We start from the raw sequence: 24,622 nt of genomic DNA, 5'->3' as shown, positions 1-24,622 counted from the left end.
CTGTGAGGCACACAGTCAATCACTGAGCTTAAATCAATGTATGGAGGCAGGGTCACCTATGCTAAACGACCTCGCCAGTATTCGACTATGCTTTCAAGTAAATAATACAGTGATAAGCAGAGATATAAAAAAGGCCTTCTTACATATTGGATTGGATACCAGCGATTGACAGTACACTAAGTTTTTATGGTTGTCTGATGTCACCAATCCAGAAAGCGATTTCACAACATAGCTTTAAGTCTGTTCTATTTGGTGCTACCTGCTCGCCATTCATTTTGAATGCTGTCATAAAACCTCATCTGGATAAATGATATTCGGACACTGCAAACGCAATCAAAGAAGATATTTATGTCGATAATGTCTTAAGCAGCATAAATGGTGACGTGACAACTCTAAACGAGGCGACTGTGATAATGAAACAGCCGAGATTCAATCTACGAGTGATATCAACGAATGATACTACACTACGTGACAAAGCTCAATGCAATGGTATGCTACATCCGGAAACAACAGCAAATTTCGTTGGTATGAAATGGAATACAGTTACAGATGAATGGGGATTTTATATATTAATAAATGTAATGGTGATACCTTGAAATTATTCACCAAAAGTGAAAACGTCAAAGCAAAGATGCTTATACAGGAAATCATAAATTTCATTTATGAATTATGAATTTAGTAGTGTTGGTACACGTTGGAAGAGATGGGTGAAAAGATTTTCCAGGTATGCAGACAGCAAGGGGCTAATAATAGAAGCTGGCAAGGAAGACCACAAACAACAAAGGAGGGCGCTGCTTCTCCATTCAGCAGATGAGGACGTGGAAGACATTTTTGACACCTTAGAAGATACAGGCAGTGACAAAGAATTTCAGAAAGCTGTCGACGCCCTAAACAAATACTTTGAGCCCAAGGCAAACACCACTTACCAAAATCACTTGTTTAGAATCAAAGTGTAAATTCTACATGTCACAGTTAGAATTCATGGGTATACTGTTGACAAAGAAAGGTATAGGACCAACCGATGCGAAAGTAAGAGCGATAGTTGAAGCTCGTGAACCAGAGACCGCGACGGAAATTCGGAGTTTTCTCGGACTTGCAAACTACAATGCACGATTCATACCCAATTTTGCAACAATAGCTGATCCGCTGAGACAGCTGACCAAGAAAGGGGTACCATTCGTTTTCGGAGAAAAAGAGAAAACATCATTCAATGAACTGAAACGACGACTTGCGAGTGCCGAAATTCTTGGGTACTTCGATAAAGATGCAGAAACACAAATAATTGCAGACGCGAGCCCAGTCGGAGTAGGGGCCGTGTTGATACAAAAACAGCAAGGAGAATATAGAATCATTAGTTACACCAGTAAAAGTTTGACTGACGTTGAACGGTGATATTCGCAAACTGAAAAAGAAGCACTAGGTATCGTATGGGCCTGTGAGCGATTTCACACCTTATCTGCAAAAATACCCCTATACCCCGTTTTATGTGTATAAATTGTCACTACTTTTTGTTGAGTTTGATGTTTTCAAGATGGCAACCATTGTGCGTGTATATATTACACGCAAAGTCACTTGACTGTTGATGGCTGTTACTAGTGTTAGTGTACTCTTAAACTTTATGTCCATGAGTGTGATGCACGTTCAGTTTTAAACCGGGTGATAACCTTCAATAGTTCACATTTTCATTTTCCTTATTTTCAACAGACTCTACTTTGACCAAGTATGCGTCGATTGCATGTTCCAATGGCAGTACACCATACTCATTTGCAAAGAGGCCCGTACCAAATGATGACCAATTGTCTTGTTCAAGTAATGCAAAGACACAATTGGATTTTACTAAACAGGTGTCACTTGACATTTCCAAAGATCAAGCTGACAGTATAGAAAGCAAAACAAGTGCCAAATCTATCTATGCTATACGATCAAATTCATCTCGTATATCTCGCCAACCAACTTGACATCACAGTCAACCATCCATGAAAAATCGGATGAGACAAAATGATGTTACTTCTGCGATGGTCATTATTCCCCCATGATGGTAAATGTCCGAAAAGGGGAAAGGAATGCAATTCTTGTGGAAAGTTAAATCACTTTGCTAAGGTCTGTCATTCCAAGACAAACAACGGCCAAAAGAATTTGTAAGATACGTTGACTTTTGCACTGATGAATCCAGCTCAGACAGCAAAACTGAAGAGAAAAATCAGTATCTGTTCAGTATGAACACTCGGCAAGTTTACACGACCACACCCCAACATCCAACAGCAGATATCACTATCAATGGTAACTTTATCATCAACACTGGCACATCAGTCAACGTTCTCAAAGAACACAACTTCATGAAACTGAAAGATGAAGTATATATTCGACACTCTAGCACATTAATCCATCCACACAAGGGTGCAAAACTGCTCGAAACAATCAAAAGCCGATGTCAAAGGAAAAACTCAGAAGACAAATGCTAAAGTACATTGAGTCGAATTTCAAGTCATCAAACACAATGGCGAAATCGGTGGACATGTCAACGCGACTAATGTTTATTGAAGTCTGTAGTTAGTAGAACTTAGAACTATTATGAGGAAAACAAACTTTCTTAGTACTTGAATGGACATTCCAACGTCAGGGGTGTCTCACCCAAGATAAGTCATTACATGTATTACTATGTAGAATCTACTGTGATTACTTTATGTAGTACTAGTAGATATTTATGATTGTATTTGCTTTGTATTACAGTCAATCGTTCGAACAGATCGAACATACGATTCAGCATATGTTTGGCTATAGATTCAAGATTTGTTTGACTTTAGACTTTGGTCTATTGCTACGTTTGTTGTTACATTACATCGTGCAGAGAATAAAGTGACATTGACCGTGGAACAGACCAGTGAATTCTTTGTATGTGTGTAGTGAGGATGCATTGTCGAGGACTCCACCCCAGTTGCTTACACAGAGTACAGACTGATTCAAATCAATAGCTGTTAGCTGAGTTAAGAATGGATTACGCCCCTGAATTCCTTTGTAGACATCTCATTTTCATTGATGTATTTTTGCTCTGACGTATTCAAGTAATGGATACCTTAAACTTTACCATGAATTTGGAAAGAGAACTAAACAGTGAAGATGGTGTTGTTTGTAGAAGTCCATACGGACAAAACCAAGACCAAGGAAAATCGCCTTGAGATGGGTGCACGCCGAAGAAGATACACAGACAAGGGTTTGCAGTTTACCTTGGAACTCAAAGAAAAAGAAAGAAAGAGAGCTTACCATAGGCATAATTCAGTATGCAGAGAAGCAGAGGAGGTACTAGTTGGAGATGTAAACCATAAAGCCTTAAAAGAAGTATACACAAGGTGGGTCACTCTATATGATGAACTTTAACTTCTCATGATGAATACTTCAGACTTCTCGACGTTGGAAGACAGAGAGAAGATATATGGTTCTCAGAGCATCGAGAGTATTGCCTAGGAATTAGGCAACAAATGGAGAACATTATATATAATGAACGACCCCAGTTTAAGCATCTAGCTTCATTCAAAGATGATGAAATCACACCAGATGACAGTGTTTCATCAACAGAAAGATCATCATTTGCAAGCAGAAGTACTATGTCATCTAGATTAAGTACATTGTCTGCTCTAAGAGCCAAAGAGGAACAACGGAAAGCAGAACTATTAGCCAGAGCTTCTGCACTCAGGGCAAAGCAGAAACTGGAACAGGCCAAATTGGAACTGAGCCACCAGGAACAATAATTGGAAGTAAAGACAGAACTTGAAGTTGCAGAAACCAGGCAGAGAGTAATTGATGAAGAATTGGCAGAAGATGGCAACAGCCAGAGAGAACTTCCCATTGCCTCTAGAGAAAACAGCCAGGTAAATGTGAATGAATGGCGTGGACAAGGCATAAAGATTAAGACAGAGAGACACTCTGATATTGCCGTTCCTGTCAACATTGAAAACAGAATGCCAGCTGGAGGAGACCAAAGGGGCATAAGTCTGAACCCTCATGCCAAAGCCTTCACTGTGCCTACCAGTCGACAGGAAGCCATGCCCATAGTTCGCTACAGTAACAGATATGCTGGTCATGGAATGGAAAACATGTCATCTCCCTTACCAGTCATACAAGAGAGAGGACGATCAGAGGAAGCTTTGCTAGCCATGGCATTTGAATTTCATAGACCAAAGTCAGAGCTGAAGAAATTTAGCGGTGATGTGATGGAGTACAAAAGATTTATTCGCCAGTTCAATTTGAAGATTTTGGCTTACACAACGGATGATGAAGATAGGATGAACTTCCTGGACCAGTACACTACTAAAGATGCAAACAAGATAGTCACCAGCCACAGTCATCAAGATGCAAAGTATGGGTTTCCTGCTGCTATGGCGGAGCTTGAAGAAAATTATGGTGACGTTGAAGCGATAGCACATGCTTTCATAAAGAAGGCTCTCGATTGGCCTGTCATCAAGAGAGATAACCCCAAGGGAATAAAGGACTTTGTTGTCTTCTTGACTGAATGCTGTGGAGAGTATAAACTTTATGCAGTACCTGGATTACACAGAAAATATGAGATGTCTCATAACAAAATTACCACAGCAGTTTGGTGACAAATGGACACCCCATGCAAGGAAATATAATGTGAGAAATAGTACCTCTGTGAAGTTACGCCAGTTCATAAGCTTCGTGAAGGAAGCAGCCAAAGATGCCTGTGACCTTGACTATGGAAAGTATATTATGAAAGATTATTATTCAAACACTGGCTCCAAGAACAACACTAACAGTCACGCTCCAATTATAACAGAGGAAGTTTTGCAACTAACATTAATGAAGAGAGTGCACTGAACAAGAAACCTGTAAAGAAACCAGAAAGACCATGTTGCTACTGCAAGGACTCACGCCACACAGTAGAAACTTGTAAGGTTTTGGAAGAAAAGCCAAATGCAGAAAGGATTGAGTTCCTGAAAGGTCAAGGCATATGTTTTGGTTGTCTGAAGTCAGGCCATATGAAGAGAGACTGTCGACAGAAGGTAACCTGTTCCCACTGCCAAAAGAAGCATCCAACAGTGCTACATGTAGAAAGGGACAGCTCTAAAACTTCAAGCAACACTAATGTTGACCATGAGAGCGACAGCAAGGTGAATAACTGCATGTGCCAACCTTACTAGTGGGGTACATAGTTATATGGGGACCAGAGATGGTGAGTGCACTATGGCTATCATACCAGTCAAAGTTAAAACAAAGAACAGTGATAGAAGCATTGCAACATATGCATTCCTAGATACAGGCAGTGCTGTTTCCTTTTGCACTGAAAGTTTGATGCGAAGACTCTGCAAGAGTGGAAAAAGGGTGAAGATAACATTAGATACTATGGGCAAACCTTTTACCACAGATACTTACATCGTAGAAGGGCTAGAAGTTTGCGACCTACAATGTAAGAATACAGTTGAACTACCAAAGATATACTCAAAGGATAAGATTCCAGTATCCCAGCACAATATCCCAGCACAGAAAGATATCATGGAATGGCCACACCTACAAGAAGTTGACCTTCCACAGATAGATGCTGAAGTTGGGCAACTGATCGGCAACAATGTTGCAAATGCATATACACCTCTACAGACACTGACAGGACCAAGTAACAGTCCACATGCTACCAGAACTCGTCTTGGTCGGATTGTATGGAATGTGGTACGTGGTATCAACAGTCATGGTACTACCCAGCCACAGAGACAAGAGAACCTGCCAGTGAACAAAGTGGAAGTCATTGCTGTGGAAGAAATTGAAGAACTAAAGCGGCTAGATCATATGGTAAGAGGTGCTATTAACTTAGACTTCCCAGAATGCACTATTGACGACAAAAGAGAACGGTCTCAAGAAGACAAACAGTTCACAAAGATGGTTAAAGAAACAACCAATTTTATAGATGGCCACTATCAGATCGGATTACCATTCCGAAACAAAGACATGAAGTTGCCAAACAATGAAGGACAGGCTATACAGCGTCTCATGGGACTTGAAAGAGGAATGAGAAGAAACAGGAAATTCCACGAAGACTACAAGACATTCATGACTGATATCATCAGCAAAGGCTATGCAGTAAAGGTTCCAGAAAAGGACATGGATAGAAGAGATGGAAAAGGTATGGTTTATTCCACACCATGGAGTATATCATCCAAAGAAGCCAGGCAAGATTCGAGTGGTATTCGACTGCTCAGCAAAGTATCAAGGCATATCTCTCAACGACACATTACTGCAAGGGCCAGACCTAACGAACACCTATTAGGTGTACTGCTGAGATTCAGACAAGAAACAGTGGCAATGATGGCGGACATAGAAGCTATGTTTCATCAAGTAAGAGTTCCTGAAGAAGATGCAGATTGTTTACGTTTCTATTGGTGGCCAGATGGAAACTTGGACAAAAGAACCCGAGATCTACAGAATGATGGCTCATCTCTTTGGAGGAGTCTCATCACCAAGTTGTGCAAATACAGCACTTCATCGAACAGCAGAAGACAATAGAGGCAAGTTCAGAGAAGAAGTCACTAACACAGTTCTAAAGGACTTCTATGTGGACGACTGTCTGAAGTCAGTATCTACTGAAGACGGAGCCATAACACTTGCTAAAGACATGATGGAATTATGTAAGAGTGGTGGTTTCCACTTGACTAAACGGGTCAGTAACAGCTGTCAAGTATTGGAAACTATCCCAGCAGAGGAACGAGGAAAAGAACTATGACATTTGGACCCAGAACAAGATAATCTACCAATGGAAAGAGCACTTGGTGTACATTGGTCAGTAGAGACAGATACACTAGGTTTCAAGATTATTATTCAAGACAGTCCTGCAACTAGAAGAGGCATTCTCTCAATTGTGAGTTCAATTTATGATCCAATTGGACTCGCTGCACCCTTCATTCTACCTGCGAAGATCCTCCTACAAGAATTATGTCATCAAGGCATAGGGTGGGATGAAAGGATTGTAAAAGAGCAGTTGCAGAAATGGCATAAATGGTTGGCTGATTTACCAAGCCTAGAAGACTTTGGAGAAGTGGAATAGTGTGAGTTACATCACTTTTCTGATGCCAGTAAAAGAGGATATGGAACCGCATCTTATCTATGCCTGATTAACAGCCACAGAAGAATCCACTGTTCATTATTGACAGGCAAGGCAAGAGTGGCACCATTGAAGAAAATAACCATACCTAGGATGGAACTCACAGCAGCTACAGTTTCAGTCCGTATGAATAAGATGCTGAAGAAAGAACTGGATTACCCAATAGACAACGTTTTCTTCTGGATCGACAGCATGTCAGTGTTAAGATACATACAAAATGATAAAACTCGTTTCCATACTTTCGTTGCGAATCGTGTTGCTGTCATACGAGAAGGGTCTAATTTGAACCAGTGGAGATACGTTGATACTAAGTCCAATCCAGCAGATGATGCTTCAAGACGACTGACTGAGAAAGTTATTTCAACTCATAACAGTAAAGGTATTAGTGAAGGCAGAACACTCAATTCTGGCCTATGTTCAACGAAAACACTTTCCAGATGAACTTGCAGTCTTAGACAGTGCTAACGCAAGCCAAGGCAGAACAGTGAAGAGATCCAGTCCACTTCGTAAGTTAGACTCAATTATAGAAGACGGACTGCTGCGAGTTGGTGGACGGCTAAGCAGAGCGTCATTACCAGTTGATGCTAAACATCCTATTGTCTTACCTAAAGAATCCCCAGTGTCAAGTCTTATCCTGACAAACATACATAGAACGGTTGGACATTTAGGAAGAAACTCTATGCTATCAAGGCTACATGAAAGATATTGGATCCTGTGTGCAAACAGTGCCATAAGAGGGATTGTATCCAAGTGCAGGACCTGCATTGAGTACCAATCCAACACAGGAAAGCAAAAGATGGCAGATTTAACCAAAGACTGATTAATACCAGATGAGCCACCCTTCACACGTACTGGAATTGATTACTTTGGACCGATAGAAGTGAAACGTGGCCGCAGTATGGTAAAGAGATATGGAGTTGTATTCACCTGTCTACTGAGCAGTGCGGGCTATTCACCTAGAAGTTGCTCATTCTCTAGACACAGATTCCTGTATAAATGCATTTTGAAGATTCATAGCCAGAAGAGGCCAGATAAAGATCAGATCCGACAATGGCACAAACTTTGTCGGAGCTAAACGAGAGTTGCAAGAAGAAATCAACAAATGGAACCAGGCAAAGATCAGTGACACACTTAGTCAGCAGAATATACAGTGGGAGTTCAACCCCCCTGCTGGTTCATATTTTGGAGGAGTATGGGAATGCCAGATTCGAACAATTCGAAAAATCCTATTCTCCCTTCTGAAAGAACAGACCATCTACTTGGATGATGAAGCACTACAGACACTCTTCTGTGAGATAGAGGCTATCGTCAACAGTCGACGTATTACAAGAATAACAGATGATCCAAATGATTTGGAAGCTCTCACACCAAATCACTTGTTATTACTACAGTCAAAGCAGAGCCTGCCTCCAGGTTTATTCAGCAAGGAAGACAACTACAGTCGATGCAGATGGTGCCAAATACAGTATATCAGTGATGTATTCTGGAAAATTAAGATGGATCAGATAATATCTTCCATTACTCCAAGAGAGACAAAGATGGACAGCACCAAGACGAAACTTTGAAGTTGGAGACGTGGTTCTCGTCGTTGACAACACAGCTCCGAGAATTCATGGTGCATGGGAAAGGTCATCGAGGTCATGAAAGACAAGAAAGGTTATGTTAGGATGGCGAAAGTGAAAACCAGAACAACTGTCCTGTTGACCAGTGGCCAAGCTATGTACTATCCTGGAAGCAGAAGAAAAGAATGATAAAGACATGGCTTAGACAAGCTCACAAGATTGAAATGCGAACATTGAACACGGTTTGAATTTATTAGTATACTAGTATGAATTAGTATGTGAATTGAATTTGGCTTTAGATTGGAAACAGAGTTTGTAATTGTTCTGAATACTTCTCTACAATTAGGGGACCGGAATGTTACCGCCAAATTACTGAACTTGAAAACAGGATATTGACTCACTAGTTATTTGATCTTGACATAGGAAATGTGGACTGACGCATTTCAAGACGTCATATATATGTCATATCCTTGGGTTAGTTTGTTGACATTGACATTCTTAGAAGGTATTACTCACTGCCTTGTGTTTTTGTGCTTATCTTGGTTACGTAACACATCCTTAGTAAAGTGTATATATGGGCCTGCTAATGTAACGTCTGGCATCAGCAAGGGTGCAGTCTAAGGACATCTGCTATTCTGATCAAGCTATTTCACTGCCAGAGAAAGAGCGTTAGTTCTTGTTAGAAGTCCTTGACTAGAGTGTTGGTTACCGGGAAAGTCTACAATTACGGTAAGAGCTTTAGCTTAATACTCATATTGTAAGTTCATGACTCTAAGTTAACTCTCCACACTGTGACACCAGTGGACATGACAACGCGACTAATGTTTATTGAAGTCTGTAGTTAGTAGAACTTAGAACAATTATGAAGAAAACAAACTTTCTTAGTACTTGAATAGACATTCCAATGTCAGGGGTGTCTCACCCAAGATAAGTCATTACATGTATTACTATGTAGAATCTACTGTGATTACTTTATGTAGTACTAGTAGATATTTATGATTGTATTTTCTTTGTATTACAGTCAATCGTTCGAACAGATCGAACATACGTTCAACTAGATTCAGCATACGTTCGACTATAGATTCAAGATTTGTTTGACTTTAGACTTGGGGCTATTGCTACATTTGTTGTTGCATTACATCGTGCAGAGAATAAAGTGACATTGACCGTGGAACAGACCATTGAATTCTTTGTATGTGTGTAGTGAGAACGCATTGTCGAGGACTCCATGCCAGTAGCTTACACAGAGTACAGACTTATTCAAATCGATAGCTGTTAGCTGAGTTAAGAATCGATTACTCCCCTGAATTCGTTTGTAAACATCTCACTTGACCAAATCCATACCCTTTGTCATAAAGTCCAACAATTGGAGCATACTCTACAAAAATTGATGAAGAGAGAATAGAATTACAAGAAGCGATGAAAAACCAGTACAGTACCCAAGACAAATGTGCAGTAGCAGTAAAGAAAACAGCAGATCTTGAGAGTGGCAACATATAAAAAAGATAATCAAAACCCAGTACTTATGGCTGTTATTGAAGGTTTTTGCACTATTAAAGAAACATGAAACAACAAAATCATCAGCTGTCAAAAGCCAGATCAGAAAACTTGTAGCCACTGAGTGTATATACACCAGCAGAAACTTAAATTATACAAGCAATTTTCTTAACCTTGTACATAGCGTAATTATATTCTGTATGTCAAGGTGACATGGTACATGACATTGTAGGTCATGTGATTCTTGGGGGGGGGGGAGACTTATGACACCATATTTTCAATGCTGTCCATCCGAACTGGCCGTTGAAGAAGAAAAGCTTGATATTGCAAGATGTAATCCAAAGTTTTAACCTTGAACATATAATAAATTTATTAATATTGGCAACTATGCCCTATTTTACACTGTCCCATTTGTCATGATGTATAACTATGAGTATAGGAAGAAACAAACTACCACTCCATCGACTTGGGAAACTCAACCTCTATCGATCACCTTGGGGGACCTCCATTTATCACTACAACAGCAGCAACCATCTATCACACAGAAAACTAACCTGACAACACATTCCCAGTTTCACTTTCATGTATATTGAAAACTCCCATACCATGTGGTATATCACAAGATGATTGGCAATTATGCAAAATCTTATACCTTAAATTCCATCATGATGTATGACCAAGAGTATAGAAAGAAACATGCTACCACTCCATCAACTTGGGGAAACAGTCAACCTCTATCACCTAGAATGGTAACACCACCTAAACTATCTGGCATCTCAGTCTGTGAACAACTCAGGAAAATAATAGCAACCATCCATTTTAACTAAACTATCTGATGTCTGTTAAAAATGTAAGAAAATAATGGAATCTTCCCATTCTAATTAATTATTTGGGGTCTGTGAACAAATTAGGAAAATATGGAGATCAACATGTAAAGAGACCGTCTGAGCTTGGATGCAGAGAAGGTGATAATCTCTTGTTTGTGGTGTAAATAGGCTAGGTGTTTTTCTACTAATTCTACATTGGGTGTACATCAGTGTGACCTCTAATGATAACCAAATTTTGTGTTTGTGAGTCAAACTGATAAAAACTGGCATTTCTTGTGTCGCCACATAGTAAGAGATAGGGGAACACCAAATTTTGGTGCGTCACTAGAAATTGTGTGCATCAGTGGCGCGGCAAATTGGCTTAGAAGGCACACTGGTGTACATCTAAGATTCACATTATCAATTTAACTGTTAATCATTGCTTTCACTGTACATTTAGTGTCTTGCCACAGGGATCAGGATGAATAAATAATTTTTTTCTTGTGATTTTCCAGACTTCTAGCATTATTTTCTTATTTTCTCTAAGCTTATATTTCAAACACAGTTTTAAATATTGCCTTCATAACTATCTTTTCCTCCGACTTTTTTTCTCCTATTTCCAGAAAATCACAAGAACATTTTTTTTTATTTGTCCTGATCCCTGTGGTCTTGTCTTGGAAGTGATCACACACATTTACAAAAATGTACATGTAATTAATTTTTAGAATCTGAAAATATGTCCTAATGAAAGTCAGTTACATAATATATTGTTCTATGATCACTTTAGAGATCTTAAATATTTGTGAATTATATTCACCATCTTAGAAATTAGCCCCTCTGTGTAAAGTTTAAATGCAAATACCCTGTTACTTTACACACTGTACTGATTTTTGGTGATTATAGTATTCATGGCAAGAAATCTCTGTTTTTAAAAAAATCTTTTTAAAAGAAAAGTCATTGGCTTGTGGTGTCACAACCTTTCTTATTGGACACTCATTACAATAATTAACATATTATATTATACACGGGGTGATAGTTTTTTATGATTACTCAGGTCTAGGTTTGGTTGGCCTGGAGCACTGTAAAAAAATGTTATTTTTTGTGTTAAATTAGTCTGTTTTGTCAGTATAGACATAAGGGTTAGATAGAATCACTTTTTTTGTCCAAACAAACTTTTTCTATACTGTAACTTCTGCTAGACCACTGTGTTTCTCACCAAAATTTTAATCTTATTCGACATTTCCCTTAAATGTAATGACAAAAACTAATTTGTATTCCCCTTTAATGTTGTATGTACTTCATGATAGTAACCCTAGTGTTACTATGACAACAGTGTGATATTATGATACATTTTTTTGCTATATGTAAACAAAATGGCTGTACAATCTATGAAGTAAGTGTAGATACCATTACAGAACTGTATCTACTCCGTCATAAGTTGGTGGTACTCTCTCTGATGTTGCACCATTTTATGGAAGACTTTGTATTTCCTGTGGTAATATTCTTGTTCTAGTGTTTCTGGTCTTACCACTTTACCAGTTCTACTCATTCTTGTCATTGCCTCCTGCAAAATAAATACAATAACTTTAAATGATCCATGTAACAGTTTCTTTGCAAAGTAAGCTTTTGGAAGCCCCTGAAACACAGACAGGGGAAATCCAGTTAAAGTTGCATCATTGATTTCCATGTACCTATATTTTGGTCCATCACCTTGTCAAATATCTAAATAACTAGCAAACTCAGATAATGTAACCTACTTATTTTCGAAACACTGATGTATGATGATTTTCACTTTCAAAGTTTGTTGACAATATTCATTGACAACCAGTTTTTGATTCTGCCATCTTGAGCAAATCTTCATTGCCAAAACATGCACCCCAAACAGGAACAACTCTCATATACAAATGCATGCACATCACCATCACACTTACCAGTAGCTGCTTTTAGTCAAAGCTATGGTGAACACATGAGAATACAGTAACAGACAGTTTCACTTTTTGCACATATCTGATAGTGAAGGTCTATACCCACTTGAGTATCGATGTGTTATATTTCCTGAGATATTGGATAACTTGTGGATTTTTGTACAAAAGATCAAACATTTTATAAGTGGCTGTTTTATTTCTTTGTTTGCCATTTCCTCACCTGTACACTACTGAAGTCACTTGACGCACAGGCTCCCAATATGGCCGCTCCCAGTAGAACAGATTCTGGTTCCTTTGGTAACACTACAGGTAGACCTATCAAGAAATTAAATGAATTCAAGGCTACTATGAAAGCAATATGGCAATGTACAAATAGACAACAAAAGATATCATGGAGATGTCAAATGTTTTTCAGAGAAAGATGTGTGGTCATAATAGTTTGCATAATTAATATGTATTGATATTAATTTTATCATAAAACAAGTCAGTTATCCAAATCAGACATTCTTTGCTACTATGGTAAACTTATAATAAGCTTAATTCATCCAAATACATTCCAGTGCCCTAGCATTAAAGAAGCAAGGAGGAAACCAGTACTCAGGGAAAACCTGCGTTGTTAGGCACAGTCAAACTGAGCATCCCCCTTCTTACATACAGACCTGGATAAATTTTAATCAAACCCAGCCGATGCTTGGTGGGTTCAAAACTCAGACTGTGGAGGTAAGAGGTGTAAGAGCTAATCACTTGACCACTACCAATGTCACTTTTAGTTTTACTAGATATTCAGTAGAAATCACTGAGAGTAACACTAAATCTACAGATTATTACAGATGCATTACCTGTGGCATTAGCATGTATTTGTACAAACACTGGATTCTTACTGAGACCACCACATGCAATCAAAGTTGATATTTCATGACCAGCTTGTTCTAGCGCATCTATGATATGTCTTGTACCAAGCTGTGGTTTAAAAGAGCATTTTTGTTAGTACAAATTGTAATTGCAGTGGCTGTGGTGTGGGAAAAATTGTGTAGTTCATATTACTTTTCCCAATTATAACAACAATATGTTAATATGTTATTACGGCAACATATTAGCCAGGTGTAAGATAATCCAATCAAACAATACTAACAGCTATTGGTTGCTAACCAAGTGTCCCAAGAGTGTCCAATCTGATACGATACTAACAGCTATCGATTGTTAACAAGGTGTACTAAGAGTGTCCAATTATACAATATACTCACAGCGATAGCTTGTATTGTAGCAAGGTACATCACACACAGATTGTCTGTGTCTGTCGATAGAGTCAGACCACATACCTGTCATGAAAAAAGAGATAATTTTACTATATTTGATAAAAACCAATTTAAAGTAAAAACATGAGGTTCTTTTAAGTTTAATCAAGTAAATGTGAAAATAGAAACATCAGGGGATACTTTTGAAGATTAGTTTTATGTAAAGCTCTTTATAGATGTAGTAGTAGTGCTCATAGTAGACTCCCTCCCAGTCCTCAAAGCTTCGCATAAATAGCTAAAACTTGGGTTGTTTTGTATGTATCCACTGCATAATTCACCTAACACGTCAACAAAAGGTTAGCCCTATGTGATCGATGAGGGCAGTACAGGGATACTGTACTGGGATACTAGTATACGAGTACAATTATGCAGTAGATACCAGTACATACAAAACAACTCAAGTTTTAGCCATTTATGCAAAGCTCCAAGGACTTTGAGAGAGACTATGCTCATAGTAGTAGTGTTTATCATGGTGACATGAGGTATGTACTGGTTCATAACAAAAGTTACAACAGACACCCCCCCCCCCTCACAGCTAAATAAATAGGATTTATGTCACCTTAAATAAATAACAAACAGAACAAAACAGTATGAGAGGCATCCTACAGTAAGTGAAATGTATGTAAAAGGCAAGAAAGGTGAATGAAACTATTAACTGGTGATGCCCAAGTTGACCATTCTCCAACTTCTTCATATGAACTTGTTGGTGTCACCTTGGGTCTGTGTTTGGAAACCACTGTAGTGATTAGTATGTTCGTTTGCACCTTTATATGACACTTTTCACTTACCATTCCTTTCAACGAAGAATCAGCAATTGGTGATCTGTTGCCATGGAAATCTGGCCACACATGAAAGTCCTTTGTTAGCTGACCAAGTGAGGTCATAGGATTTGTTTCAGCCAATGCAGCCAATTGATCATTCAGTACTGCATATATATTGCTGTTACTATGGAAACAGAAGACAAATTTTCAAAATTAGAATTTCGGTTTAATATTAGAGTTACAATAACTCTGAATCACCACTGTTAACAAAGAGTGATACGAGTCTTGAATCTTACTGTGGCTTTGTGATCAGTTTTGAAAAGAAAAGTAAGACAGGCACAAATTACAACCATTATTGTGACATCTGTTTATATTGGATGTTAACTTCATACCCTCATCACAGTAGGGTTGCATTTCTGATACCTTGTCACATATACATGCGTATTTAGAACTGCAAGATTTCAGGTTTACCAGCCATTGAAGAATGGTTATAACTATTGAAGACACATTAAGTTTTTTGATTTTATTTTTTTACACCCATTAAATGTGCAATCTTTTCAACACCACAACAAGTTTTATCATCTGTCTTACTTCTCAAAAGGGATCTTGTTACCATGGTAATTAGCTACATACAAATATATGGTGACAAATTGTGCAGTAACTACACAAGAACAATCAAACATTTTGTCAAATTTCGGAATGTACCTTTGCTCTGCTTGTTGTTTCATTTGCTGATAAGCTGGATGAGTTGTGATCACATGATCTATTAGTTTTCCTGTTGCACTTTGACCTCCTTCATTCAACCAATAGCCAGGCACCATGGCTGAGTAGTAGGGGCCCCAAACACCATCTACAAATATGGCCTTCTCACTGATCTAAAGTGGTGCAACAAAATATCATTGATGGTAAACATGGAAATCAAACAGGTTTTTTTTTCAGAAACAAGTTTCATGCATGATCTTAACAAATAGGGAACATGTAAACCTACCATCTTGAATAGTGCATTATGGGGGAAAGGGGTACCATTCGATTGACAAGCATTATCCATCACTGTTGTAAACATAATTTGTCACTTTATTTGCCTTGGTCACCCAGGTTGTTGTCCTATACACTCAGATTGGGTATTACCTCAACTTCAAATAATCCCGCAATCCTAAGTATCTGAGCATGCTCAGTGTGAATTGCAAACTGGCTAATATATTTGAATATAAGGCAGTGTTTATGTGATTTCTAAGTGTTAATACAAGCTTTCATATATAGGATTTTACCATTCCAATTGACACACACACACAGCAAATTGCAGGGTATAGTAACAGAACGTGACTCACAAGAACACAATTATCTCAATTCTGATTTCCTGTTTATATACAAATGAATTACGATTTTGCACACCATTGGTAATGTACATGTGAATAGAATGTTTGATCAAATACAACAATTTGTTTCCATTCATTTGCACTTACTGCCATGTGACAAGTTGATGTGCCACAAATTACTGCAAGCCTTGACGTGATTGGCTGATTTTCACAGGGTAGGTTATGACCTTTGACATCACATGCTATGACCCCTGAAATGACAAAAAAAATGTTAGAGACCAGTCAAGCACTATCTACAGAATGAGTTAACTGCACAGGCTGCACCTCTAACTGCATAGACTGCACCTCAGGGACAAATTTTCCTGGAAATCAAAGTTCTTAAAATCTCTCCAACTTTGCCATATGGAAGCTTGTTCCTGTGAGATAATAAATTTTTTGGGGGGTTTCATCCTTTTGTTTTCAAGGAAAACATCATTCATTTACTTTCCCCCATAGAGTTAACAATATTTGGCAGCCATATTGGATTCTAAAATGACTAAATTTGGATATCATTTTGACCTCTGCTTCAAATATTTGTACAGTGACCCCTGATATTTTTTGCAATTTCAACTGAGATTTGGTTTTAACTTTCTTGAACAAAGTAACAACAACAGTTTAAAGAGTTTACTTCAGAAAAAATGTAGAATTGAATTGCATAGTTCTGTTTACAAATATAAACATGATTTTTAGGGTAGAAATGTATCTCAAACACAATTTTATCACTTTATAGGTGATTCATAAAGTAAAACATACTAATTATTATGAAAAGTATAGTAAATGCAAACACTGAACATGCATGGTGGGACATTAAAAGCAAGTGAATGAATATGTTATGGATCATGCAATTTTGCAAATTTCGAAAATGGCAAAAAGAACAAAGGAACATAAACGGTACACTTCTGAAACTGGCAGTAAGCTATCACCAATGTATAAACTACTGAGCAAAGAGTCAGGAGGAGGTGTATACATTTTACCCACAAGGCTGTGTCATAAATAATTTGCCCCTATCCCTATCAATCCCCCACTCCCCAAAAATAACCAATCAAATTATCAGAGGTACGCATGTGATTAATTTCCAATCAATTAGAAAGAAAGTGTAGTCAGCAAGCAATCATATGCATGACAGTAGGCAAAGATTCAGGTTTCAGCCTTTTACCCAAGATGCAATATGATATAGATTAATTTGCCCCTCCCCTATCTAACTCCCCCAGCACTGTATGAATTTATCAGTGGTCGTGTGATAATTTCCAAACCAAACAAAAGAAAGGTTTACAGTCTGCTAACAATCACAATGACAGTGGGTAGAAGTTGTCACCTAACCCAAGATACAATGTGATAAATAATTCAAGCTATTGGCAGTAGTCATGTGATATATTCTGAACCAATAAAATCAGTCTTACCTACACCACCAGCATGGGCATCTATCAGTGAAGTGGCAACTGGTGTTCCTGCTGGTAGTCCAAGTTGACTAGCTGCCATCTCAGATAATCCATTACCAACTGGTTTCCCTGGTGACTGCACATCACTACCTAAACATACGAGAAAACAGTCATATGGAGTTCTTGAGAAAAGTGCAAAACAGAGAGATGAACAAATTATTAGTGGGTATAATTCCACAATACCTATTTTACTGTAGCTGTTTTCTATGAGATCTTCCAGTCCAATCTGTTGTAGGAAGCTATCACTCCATCCCTGCGATGTTTCATCAGCCTGATACATCCATTTACACACAACACTACACAATGACCTGTGGATTGATAAAAGTATATCTGGGGCATAGTGATTAATTTGCATATCATTAACATATCACTTGCCTGTGATGTCGTGGAATCGGAAATCTAACCATTAACATAAAAACTCAGCTTATGCCCATTAATTTTCTGCAATAAATGATACAAAAATGATGATATCATATACACTTTATTTACCTTGTTAGACTTCCTGTTGCTTTCCAGGTTAAAAAGTCTGGTAATTCCAGGAAATGCCCGGCTTTGTCCCAGCACTGACTTGGTAGATTCTAATAAAGCCAATGGAAAGGATTTATAAATATTACAATTGCCATCCTATGGTAGACAGATAACTAGTGGTAAATCATCACAGGTGATTATGCTAATTCAATTGCTCACAAATTTTCTAAATTGCTCATGAGTAATCAATAAGTCATGCTTTTATTTAGTTGAACAGTCAGCAATGTTATGAACTTAAGTATTGCAAGATCTTGTAGTCACACAACATTTTTCAGTTCAAAAACCTGTATACAAATTCACAGATATTTGAAATAGAAAAACAGCAACTTCAAAAACCTGACTTTACTGGTCTTCTATAGATAGTCCTGACACAAAAAATTAAGATGTGTGACATTGTATATTAACATTCAGCAGTACAACCAGGTTTTAAGAACCAGTTGACCTTGCTCACTTGACAATCATCATATTACATGAACTGTGATTTATTACCATTACAAGCATATTGCTATATTGTTATTATTATTATTTATTGATTAGTCCTCAAAGAATACATAGTTTACAGTCCACAACTGTACAGAATAAATAAAAACAATATACACACAAAACCCCTGAAAAGGGTGAGTAAAAACAAAGACAAGCTACACAAATACAACTTGGCATCGATTTAACAATCTGACAGCTGATGGGACAAAACTCTTTCTGTATCAAACTTTGGAGCATTTAGGACAAAAGTATCTGCACCCACATGGGAGAATATCAAAATATGCATTAAGTGCATGTTTATTGTCAACAGCAGTCACATGTGACTTACACAGTACTGCATGAGCAGTAAGGTCGGAGAGAGCAAGAGTAGGCAGACCCACAATTTTAGTAGCAGTAACAGAAATGTTCATAAGTTTGTTTTGATTGACAACAGAGAGCAGAGGGAAATAACAGATATTACGATAAGTTAAGAGAGCTTCAAAACCGATATTTCCATGGCAACCATATTAGAATGATGAATATATTATTACCCAAACAACTACATTACCATGTCAGCTCAGATGCAAGACTGTACCTGTTTCAACCAGAGTAATTTGGGTGGCTCTTGTTCCAGACTGATAGTGCCTCCTACAAACTTCAACACTTCATGTTTGACGGAGTTGATGAAATCAGCTTGTTTACCAGCTCTGTGATCCATCCACATTATAACATTCTGGTTACTGTCACCTGATCAAATAAAATATTATACACTTATTGCCTGGCTATATGATGGCACCAGTAATGTAGTTCTCTGTTACCTTGAGGGCCGTTTTTGTAGTAACTACTTTCTGAGGCTGAAAGCTGAGGGAAACAAATATAGAAAACAATGTATGTTTAACCATATTTCTACATGAACAACCATACTTTACTTTCAATAAGGGAGTGAGAAAAATATCATACCTAAGTAATTAACACTTCACTGCATTTATTGAATGTATCTGTTATTATGGATACTGTGGATGCAATCACCGCATCAACTGAATGCATCTGATACCATTGCTACTGTAAATGCAATCATTCCATCATTGGTTACCATGGCTACTGTGGATGCAATCACTGCTTTAGGTTGAATGCATCTGATACCATTGATACTGTAGATGCAATCACTACATCAATTCATTGTTTACCATGGATACCGTTGGTGCAATCACTGCATCAATTGAAAGCATGTTACCTTGCATACTGTGGATGTAATTGTTGCATCAATTTGAAGAATGTGTTACTATGGATACCATGGATGCAATCACTGAATCAATTGAAGCATGTGTTACCATGGATACTGTAGATGCAATTACACCATCAATTGAAAGCAATACATTATGTTGAATTCACAGGCGTCCGTTAAAATTCAACCCTACCTGAGGGACTGACAGTAAGTGGTTGAAAGTTGGTATCCAAGACAACCAGTGAGCATGTTGCATCAAATCCTATTCCTCGGATCTTGCTGACATCTACACCATCAATGATTGTCTACACATCAAAATAAAAGATGCAGAGTCCAGAGTTGTATGTAACCATGGTAGCAGGATAAAAAATAGTCAGATCTGAAATCAGGCTAGTCGAGACCTCATCACTACTTGAAATACTTGGTACATTTAGTCATTCATCCATTGTAAAGAATGATAGGTGAAGAACTGAAAATGATAAATGTTGAATATTGGTGAATATCAGAGTGAATGTGAATGAAGAGATCAATGAATGTATGCATATGCATGGATGGATGGGTGGTTGATGAATGAATGAATGAATGAATGAATGAATGAATGAATGAATGAATGAATGAATGTATGAATAAATAAATAAACAAATAAATAGATGGATAGCTTGCCGGCAGGATGGTTGAGAATGAATATATAATGAATTGGTTGAGGAATGAATATGAATGCATGCATGAATGAATAAATGAGTGGATGAGTGGATAGATGGATGGTTGGATGCATGAATGGGGATGGAAAGATGAATAGATGGATAGATAGATAGATAGATAGATAGATAGATAGATAGATAGATAGATAGATAGATGGGTGGGTGGGTGGAAGGATATATGGGTGGGTGGATATATGGATGAATGAATGAATGGGAATGGATAGATAGATATATAGATAGATAGATAGATAGATAGATAGATAGATATAGATAGATAGATAGATAGATAGATAGATAGATAGATGGATGGATGGATGGATGGATGGCTGAATATATGGATGGATGGATGGATGGATGGATGGATGGATGGATGGATGGATGGATGAATGAATGGATGGATGGGTGGGTGGGTGGATGGATGAATGGATGGATGGATGGATTGGTGGGTGGGTGGATGGATGGGTGGATGGGAATAGATAGATAGTTTGTTGGATGGTTGGATGAATGGATGGATGGATAGATTGGTGGGTGGGTGGATGGATGAATGGATGGATGGGTGGGTGGATGGATGGATGAATGGATGGATGGATGGATGGATGGATTGGTGGGTGGGTGGGTGGGTGAATGGATGGATGGGTGGGTGGGTGGGTGGATGGATGAATGGATGGATGGATTGGTGGATGGGAATAGATAGTTTGTTGGATGAATGGATGGATGGATGGATTGGTGGGTGGGTGGGTGGATGAATGGATGGATCATGGATGGATGTATTGGTGGGTGGGTGGATGGATGGGTGGATGGGAATAGATAGATAGTTTGTCGGATGATTGGATGAATGGATGAATGGATGGATGGGTGGGTGGGTGGGTGGATGGATGGATGGATGGATGGATTGGTGGATGGATGGATGGGTGGATGGGAATAGATAGTTTGTTGGATGGTTGGATGAATGGATGGATGGATGGATGGATGGATGGATGGATGGATGGATTGGTGGGTGGGTGGATGAATGGATGGCCAGGAGGATGTTTCAGAGGGTGATTTAATAAATGGACAATGAGTGAATTATAGATTAGATAAAAACCTGTAATGGTCTAAAACGGGGTATTGATTTTTGGTCAAAGTGGGTCTATAATGGGGCCTGGGGTTTCCGGCACTGGCCACACACCCCTATTGGGCCCTACCAGAGTTGGCCACTGGTACCGCCCCTGGGGTTAACGACCTCCTTGGAGCAGTAACTGAGCATCTTGGAAGTTGGAGTGGTTATGTTTCCCTAGTCTCACAGTCAACTGCCCCCCCCCCCTCGTTAAGTTTCCTTGGCAACATACCTTAACAATGTGACAAACTGTATTCCATATATCCTCTGATGATTGTTCATAAAAATCGACAGCAGGTTCCCATATCTTGATATCTTTTTGGCTTGTTGTTAAAATCACACCATCGCTGTTTACCAAGGCCGCCCTCACCGACCCCGTACCTACATCTACTCCGATGTACAAGTTACCATCACCCATTGTAGTCATTGTAGTAGTTTGACGAGTTAGTTTTCCCTACCAATCATCACATAATGTCCCTAAAAACGTCAGTCTTTGTGGGAGCTGGAGACACAAGTACACGTACCTACCGCGTTTGCTCTCACATGTCTCAAGTGAATGACCTTTGCCCTTTCAGTAAAGTAATTGTTACATTCACAGACTGTCGGTTCGATTCCCGGGGTTCAATTTGAATATGGTGTGTAATAAAATTGTATGATTAATCCAAACTCGTCTACATTTATTTGTCAATTACAATCAATACCGACATTATTTTGTTGAACGTTATTGTAATCTCGTTCCCTACGTCCCGAATCCGATTCATAATAATCATTAGCCTTGTATTGGACTCATCATGCATTATGTCCTCGGGCATAGAATCTGCTTCTGAGTCAGCGACTTCACCCGGTTGAATTAGGTTACCGGTTACCACAGGGGCACGTATTATTGCTTAGATCGTTTTCTTAGGAAAATATCGTAAGAATTCTGCTGCTACAAATGTATCAATCTCTTACTAGTAGATGTATTATTTTCTCCTTACAGATAGGAATATCATGAAAAGGAGAGAATTACATACAGCCTCAGACTTTTAGTGGTCTGAGATCAACAGCTGAGAGCAAAATAACCAGGGAAAGAAAAAGAAATAGTTTTAAAACTCAATGAGTCAATTGATCAATATCACATACAAAGTAAGTTATATTGCACCACAAAAATTGATCAATCAATCAATCAATCATTCAACCAAATAAATAAATCAATCAATCAATACATCAACCGATCGATCGATCGATCAATCAGTTACATGCTCGCTGCTCCCTGTGATATCGGTTGAGAGTTTACCCGGGAGAGGGTAGGCTCATACGTCTACGTCGTGTCGCTCAGCCCTCGGTCATTGTCAGTCTTACCATGAATAACACATCCATAGTCTTACTGAATGGGGTCTCGGTCTATGGGTAGGGCAATGCCAACAACATGGGGTTGGCCGATCCCTGAGGGCGCCCTGTCGCGGAGTACCTTGCCGAATATTGACAGGGTAACACTTGAGAAGTAAGCTTTTAATGCAAAAAACTATACCATAGCTATGAAAATATGCGGTAGTACCGTAGGCTTTCCTACGTTGACGGGCTTTTATCATTATTTATTTGAATATAACAACTTTCAAAAAACACCCGTATTAACATACGGGAAATGATAAGCTGAGTGAGTGAGTGAGTGAGTGAGTGAGTGAGTGAGTGAGTGAGTGAGTGAGTGAGTGAGTGAGTGAGTGAGTGAGTGAGTGGTGAGTGATGAGTGATGAGTGAGTGAGTGAGTGAGTGAGTGGGTTGGTTGGTTGGTTGGTTGGTTGGTGGGTGGTTGGTTGATTGATTGATTGATTGATTGATTGATTGATTGATTGATTGATTGATTGATTGATTGATTGATTGATTGATTGATTGATTGATTGATTGATTGATTGATTGATTGAGTGAGTGATTGAGTGAGTGCGAAAGAGTCGGGTGAACCTCAGACCATGAGGGTGAACGCAGAAGGTGAACGCGAAATTTGAAAAAAAAAGAAAAAGTATACGTATGAGACTTTATTATTCTCAATTACTAGTATGCAGTATATTAGTAATTGTGAATAATAAAAACACACGTGCAGGACGACAACATCTTTCTCAGACAAAATAACAGTGAATTACAAACCCAAAACATTTGAAGACCAATGAGACAAAAAATATCCTGTGCGGGACTGGTGCCCGTCGGGGGTGCCAGTCTAATGGCACCTCTGCTCTGAGAAAAAGACAATAGAGTAGTGTCCCTCGGTCGCCCACAGTTACGTAATTTGCATAATCTACATGATCACCACCGAGAGTATCAGAATAATTTTGGTGTCAAAGGTTGGCCGGAGGCTTCAGGGGTGAGCAGAGGTGGTGAGTTTGATATTTAATCATAGACCCTCCACCAACTATGGAGGGTCTATGATTTAATCTATGTGTATTGTGAATAATGGGTAATTTTATTATAGTAACATAATCATGATAATAGTACCCAATAAAATTACGCCATAAAATTATCGATGATACGTCGATAGCTAGCCATAGAGATTGTTGTGAACGATCCGTAGAAACATTGCGGTAAGTTCCAATGTGTGTTTGTTGTGGCGTTTACAATGTTATTATGTAAACAATATAAACCCCTGAATCACCAAAGATTAAACCACTTACAAGAGATAAATCAATAAGAGAGAACCATTTGAAGTATTTAGGAATTCTGACAATCGCCATTAGCTATTAACTTGCCAAAATGGAGACGTGTTACGCGTTAGTATTTACACTCAGAGTCTCGAAGCTGTGCGTGTGTAGGCATATACCCTGATGTAGGGTCTATGGTGGTGTGGGCTTGACCATAGTCTATGGTGGTGTGGGCTTGACCATAGCAGACCCTCCA

At 38.6% G+C, this 24,622-nt stretch overlaps 4 protein-coding genes across 4 annotated transcripts; 2 read left to right on the top strand and 2 right to left on the bottom strand.

Moving 5' to 3' along the window:
- Positions 1-150: 150 nt before the first annotated feature.
- Positions 151-19,459, bottom strand: LOC144433870 (FGGY carbohydrate kinase domain-containing protein-like). The gene is made up of 12 exons (XM_078122260.1): positions 19,331-19,459; positions 18,235-18,323; positions 17,929-18,053; positions 17,707-17,835; positions 16,415-16,518; positions 15,657-15,826; positions 14,979-15,135; positions 14,140-14,214; positions 13,735-13,855; positions 13,116-13,210; positions 12,378-12,534; positions 151-321 (listed from the first exon to the last, which is right to left on the bottom strand). Exons 1-11 carry the CDS (start codon positions 19,457-19,459, stop codon positions 12,394-12,396), a joined length of 1,335 nt encoding a protein of 444 aa, XP_077978386.1. The 3' UTR covers positions 151-321; positions 12,378-12,393.
- Positions 3,957-4,598, top strand: LOC144434179 (uncharacterized). The gene has a single exon (XM_078122633.1). The coding sequence runs from the start codon at positions 3,957-3,959 to the stop codon at positions 4,596-4,598; it is 642 nt and encodes a 213-aa protein (XP_077978759.1).
- Positions 5,200-6,727, top strand: LOC144434177 (uncharacterized). Its single transcript, XM_078122632.1, has 2 exons — positions 5,200-6,342; positions 6,395-6,727. The coding sequence occupies exons 1-2, from the start codon at positions 5,200-5,202 to the stop codon at positions 6,725-6,727; spliced, it is 1,476 nt and encodes a 491-aa protein (XP_077978758.1).
- A 47-nt stretch (positions 19,460-19,506) lies between the features above and the next one.
- Positions 19,507-22,175, bottom strand: LOC144434176 (FGGY carbohydrate kinase domain-containing protein-like). The gene is made up of 3 exons (XM_078122631.1): positions 21,990-22,175; positions 20,167-20,265; positions 19,507-19,596 (listed from the first exon to the last, which is right to left on the bottom strand). Exons 1-3 carry the CDS (start codon positions 22,173-22,175, stop codon positions 19,507-19,509), a joined length of 375 nt encoding a protein of 124 aa, XP_077978757.1.
- Positions 22,176-24,622: the final 2,447 nt, after the last annotated feature.

The sequence above is a fragment of the Glandiceps talaboti genome, chromosome 4, assembly GCF_964340395.1.
Source record: "Glandiceps talaboti chromosome 4, keGlaTala1.1, whole genome shotgun sequence".
NCBI lineage: Eukaryota > Metazoa > Hemichordata > Enteropneusta > Spengelidae > Glandiceps > Glandiceps talaboti.
The sequence above is the reverse complement of the archived record's forward strand: the minus strand, read 5'-3'. Positions and strand labels throughout refer to the sequence as shown.

Coding starts and splice junctions, on each gene's coding strand:
- LOC144434176 (XM_078122631.1), bottom strand. CDS start 22,175: ATGGGTGATGGTAACTTGTACATCGGAGTAGATGTAGGTACGGGGTCG. Junction 20,266..21,989: donor CAGTTTGTCACATTGTTAAG/GTATGTTGCCAA, acceptor TTTGATGTGTAG/ACAATCATTGATGGTGTAGA. Junction 19,597..20,166: donor CCAACTTTCAACCACTTACT/GTCAGTCCCTCA, acceptor TGTTTCCCTCAG/CTTTCAGCCTCAGAAAGTAG.
- LOC144434179 (XM_078122633.1), top strand. CDS start 3,957: ATGCCAGCTGGAGGAGACCAAAGGGGCATAAGTCTGAACCCTCATGCC.
- LOC144433870 (XM_078122260.1), bottom strand. CDS start 19,459: ATGTGGATGGATCACAGAGCTGGTAAACAAGCTGATTTCATCAACTCC. Junction 18,054..18,234: donor GCAACAGGAAGTCTAACAAG/GTAAATAAAGTG, acceptor ATCAATCCACAG/GTCATTGTGTAGTGTTGTGT. Junction 14,215..14,978: donor ATTCTTCGTTGAAAGGAATG/GTAAGTGAAAAG, acceptor TTTTCATGACAG/GTATGTGGTCTGACTCTATC.
- LOC144434177 (XM_078122632.1), top strand. CDS start 5,200: ATGGCTATCATACCAGTCAAAGTTAAAACAAAGAACAGTGATAGAAGC. Junction 6,343..6,394: donor TAGAAGCTATGTTTCATCAA/GTAAGAGTTCCT, acceptor ATTGGTGGCCAG/ATGGAAACTTGGACAAAAGA.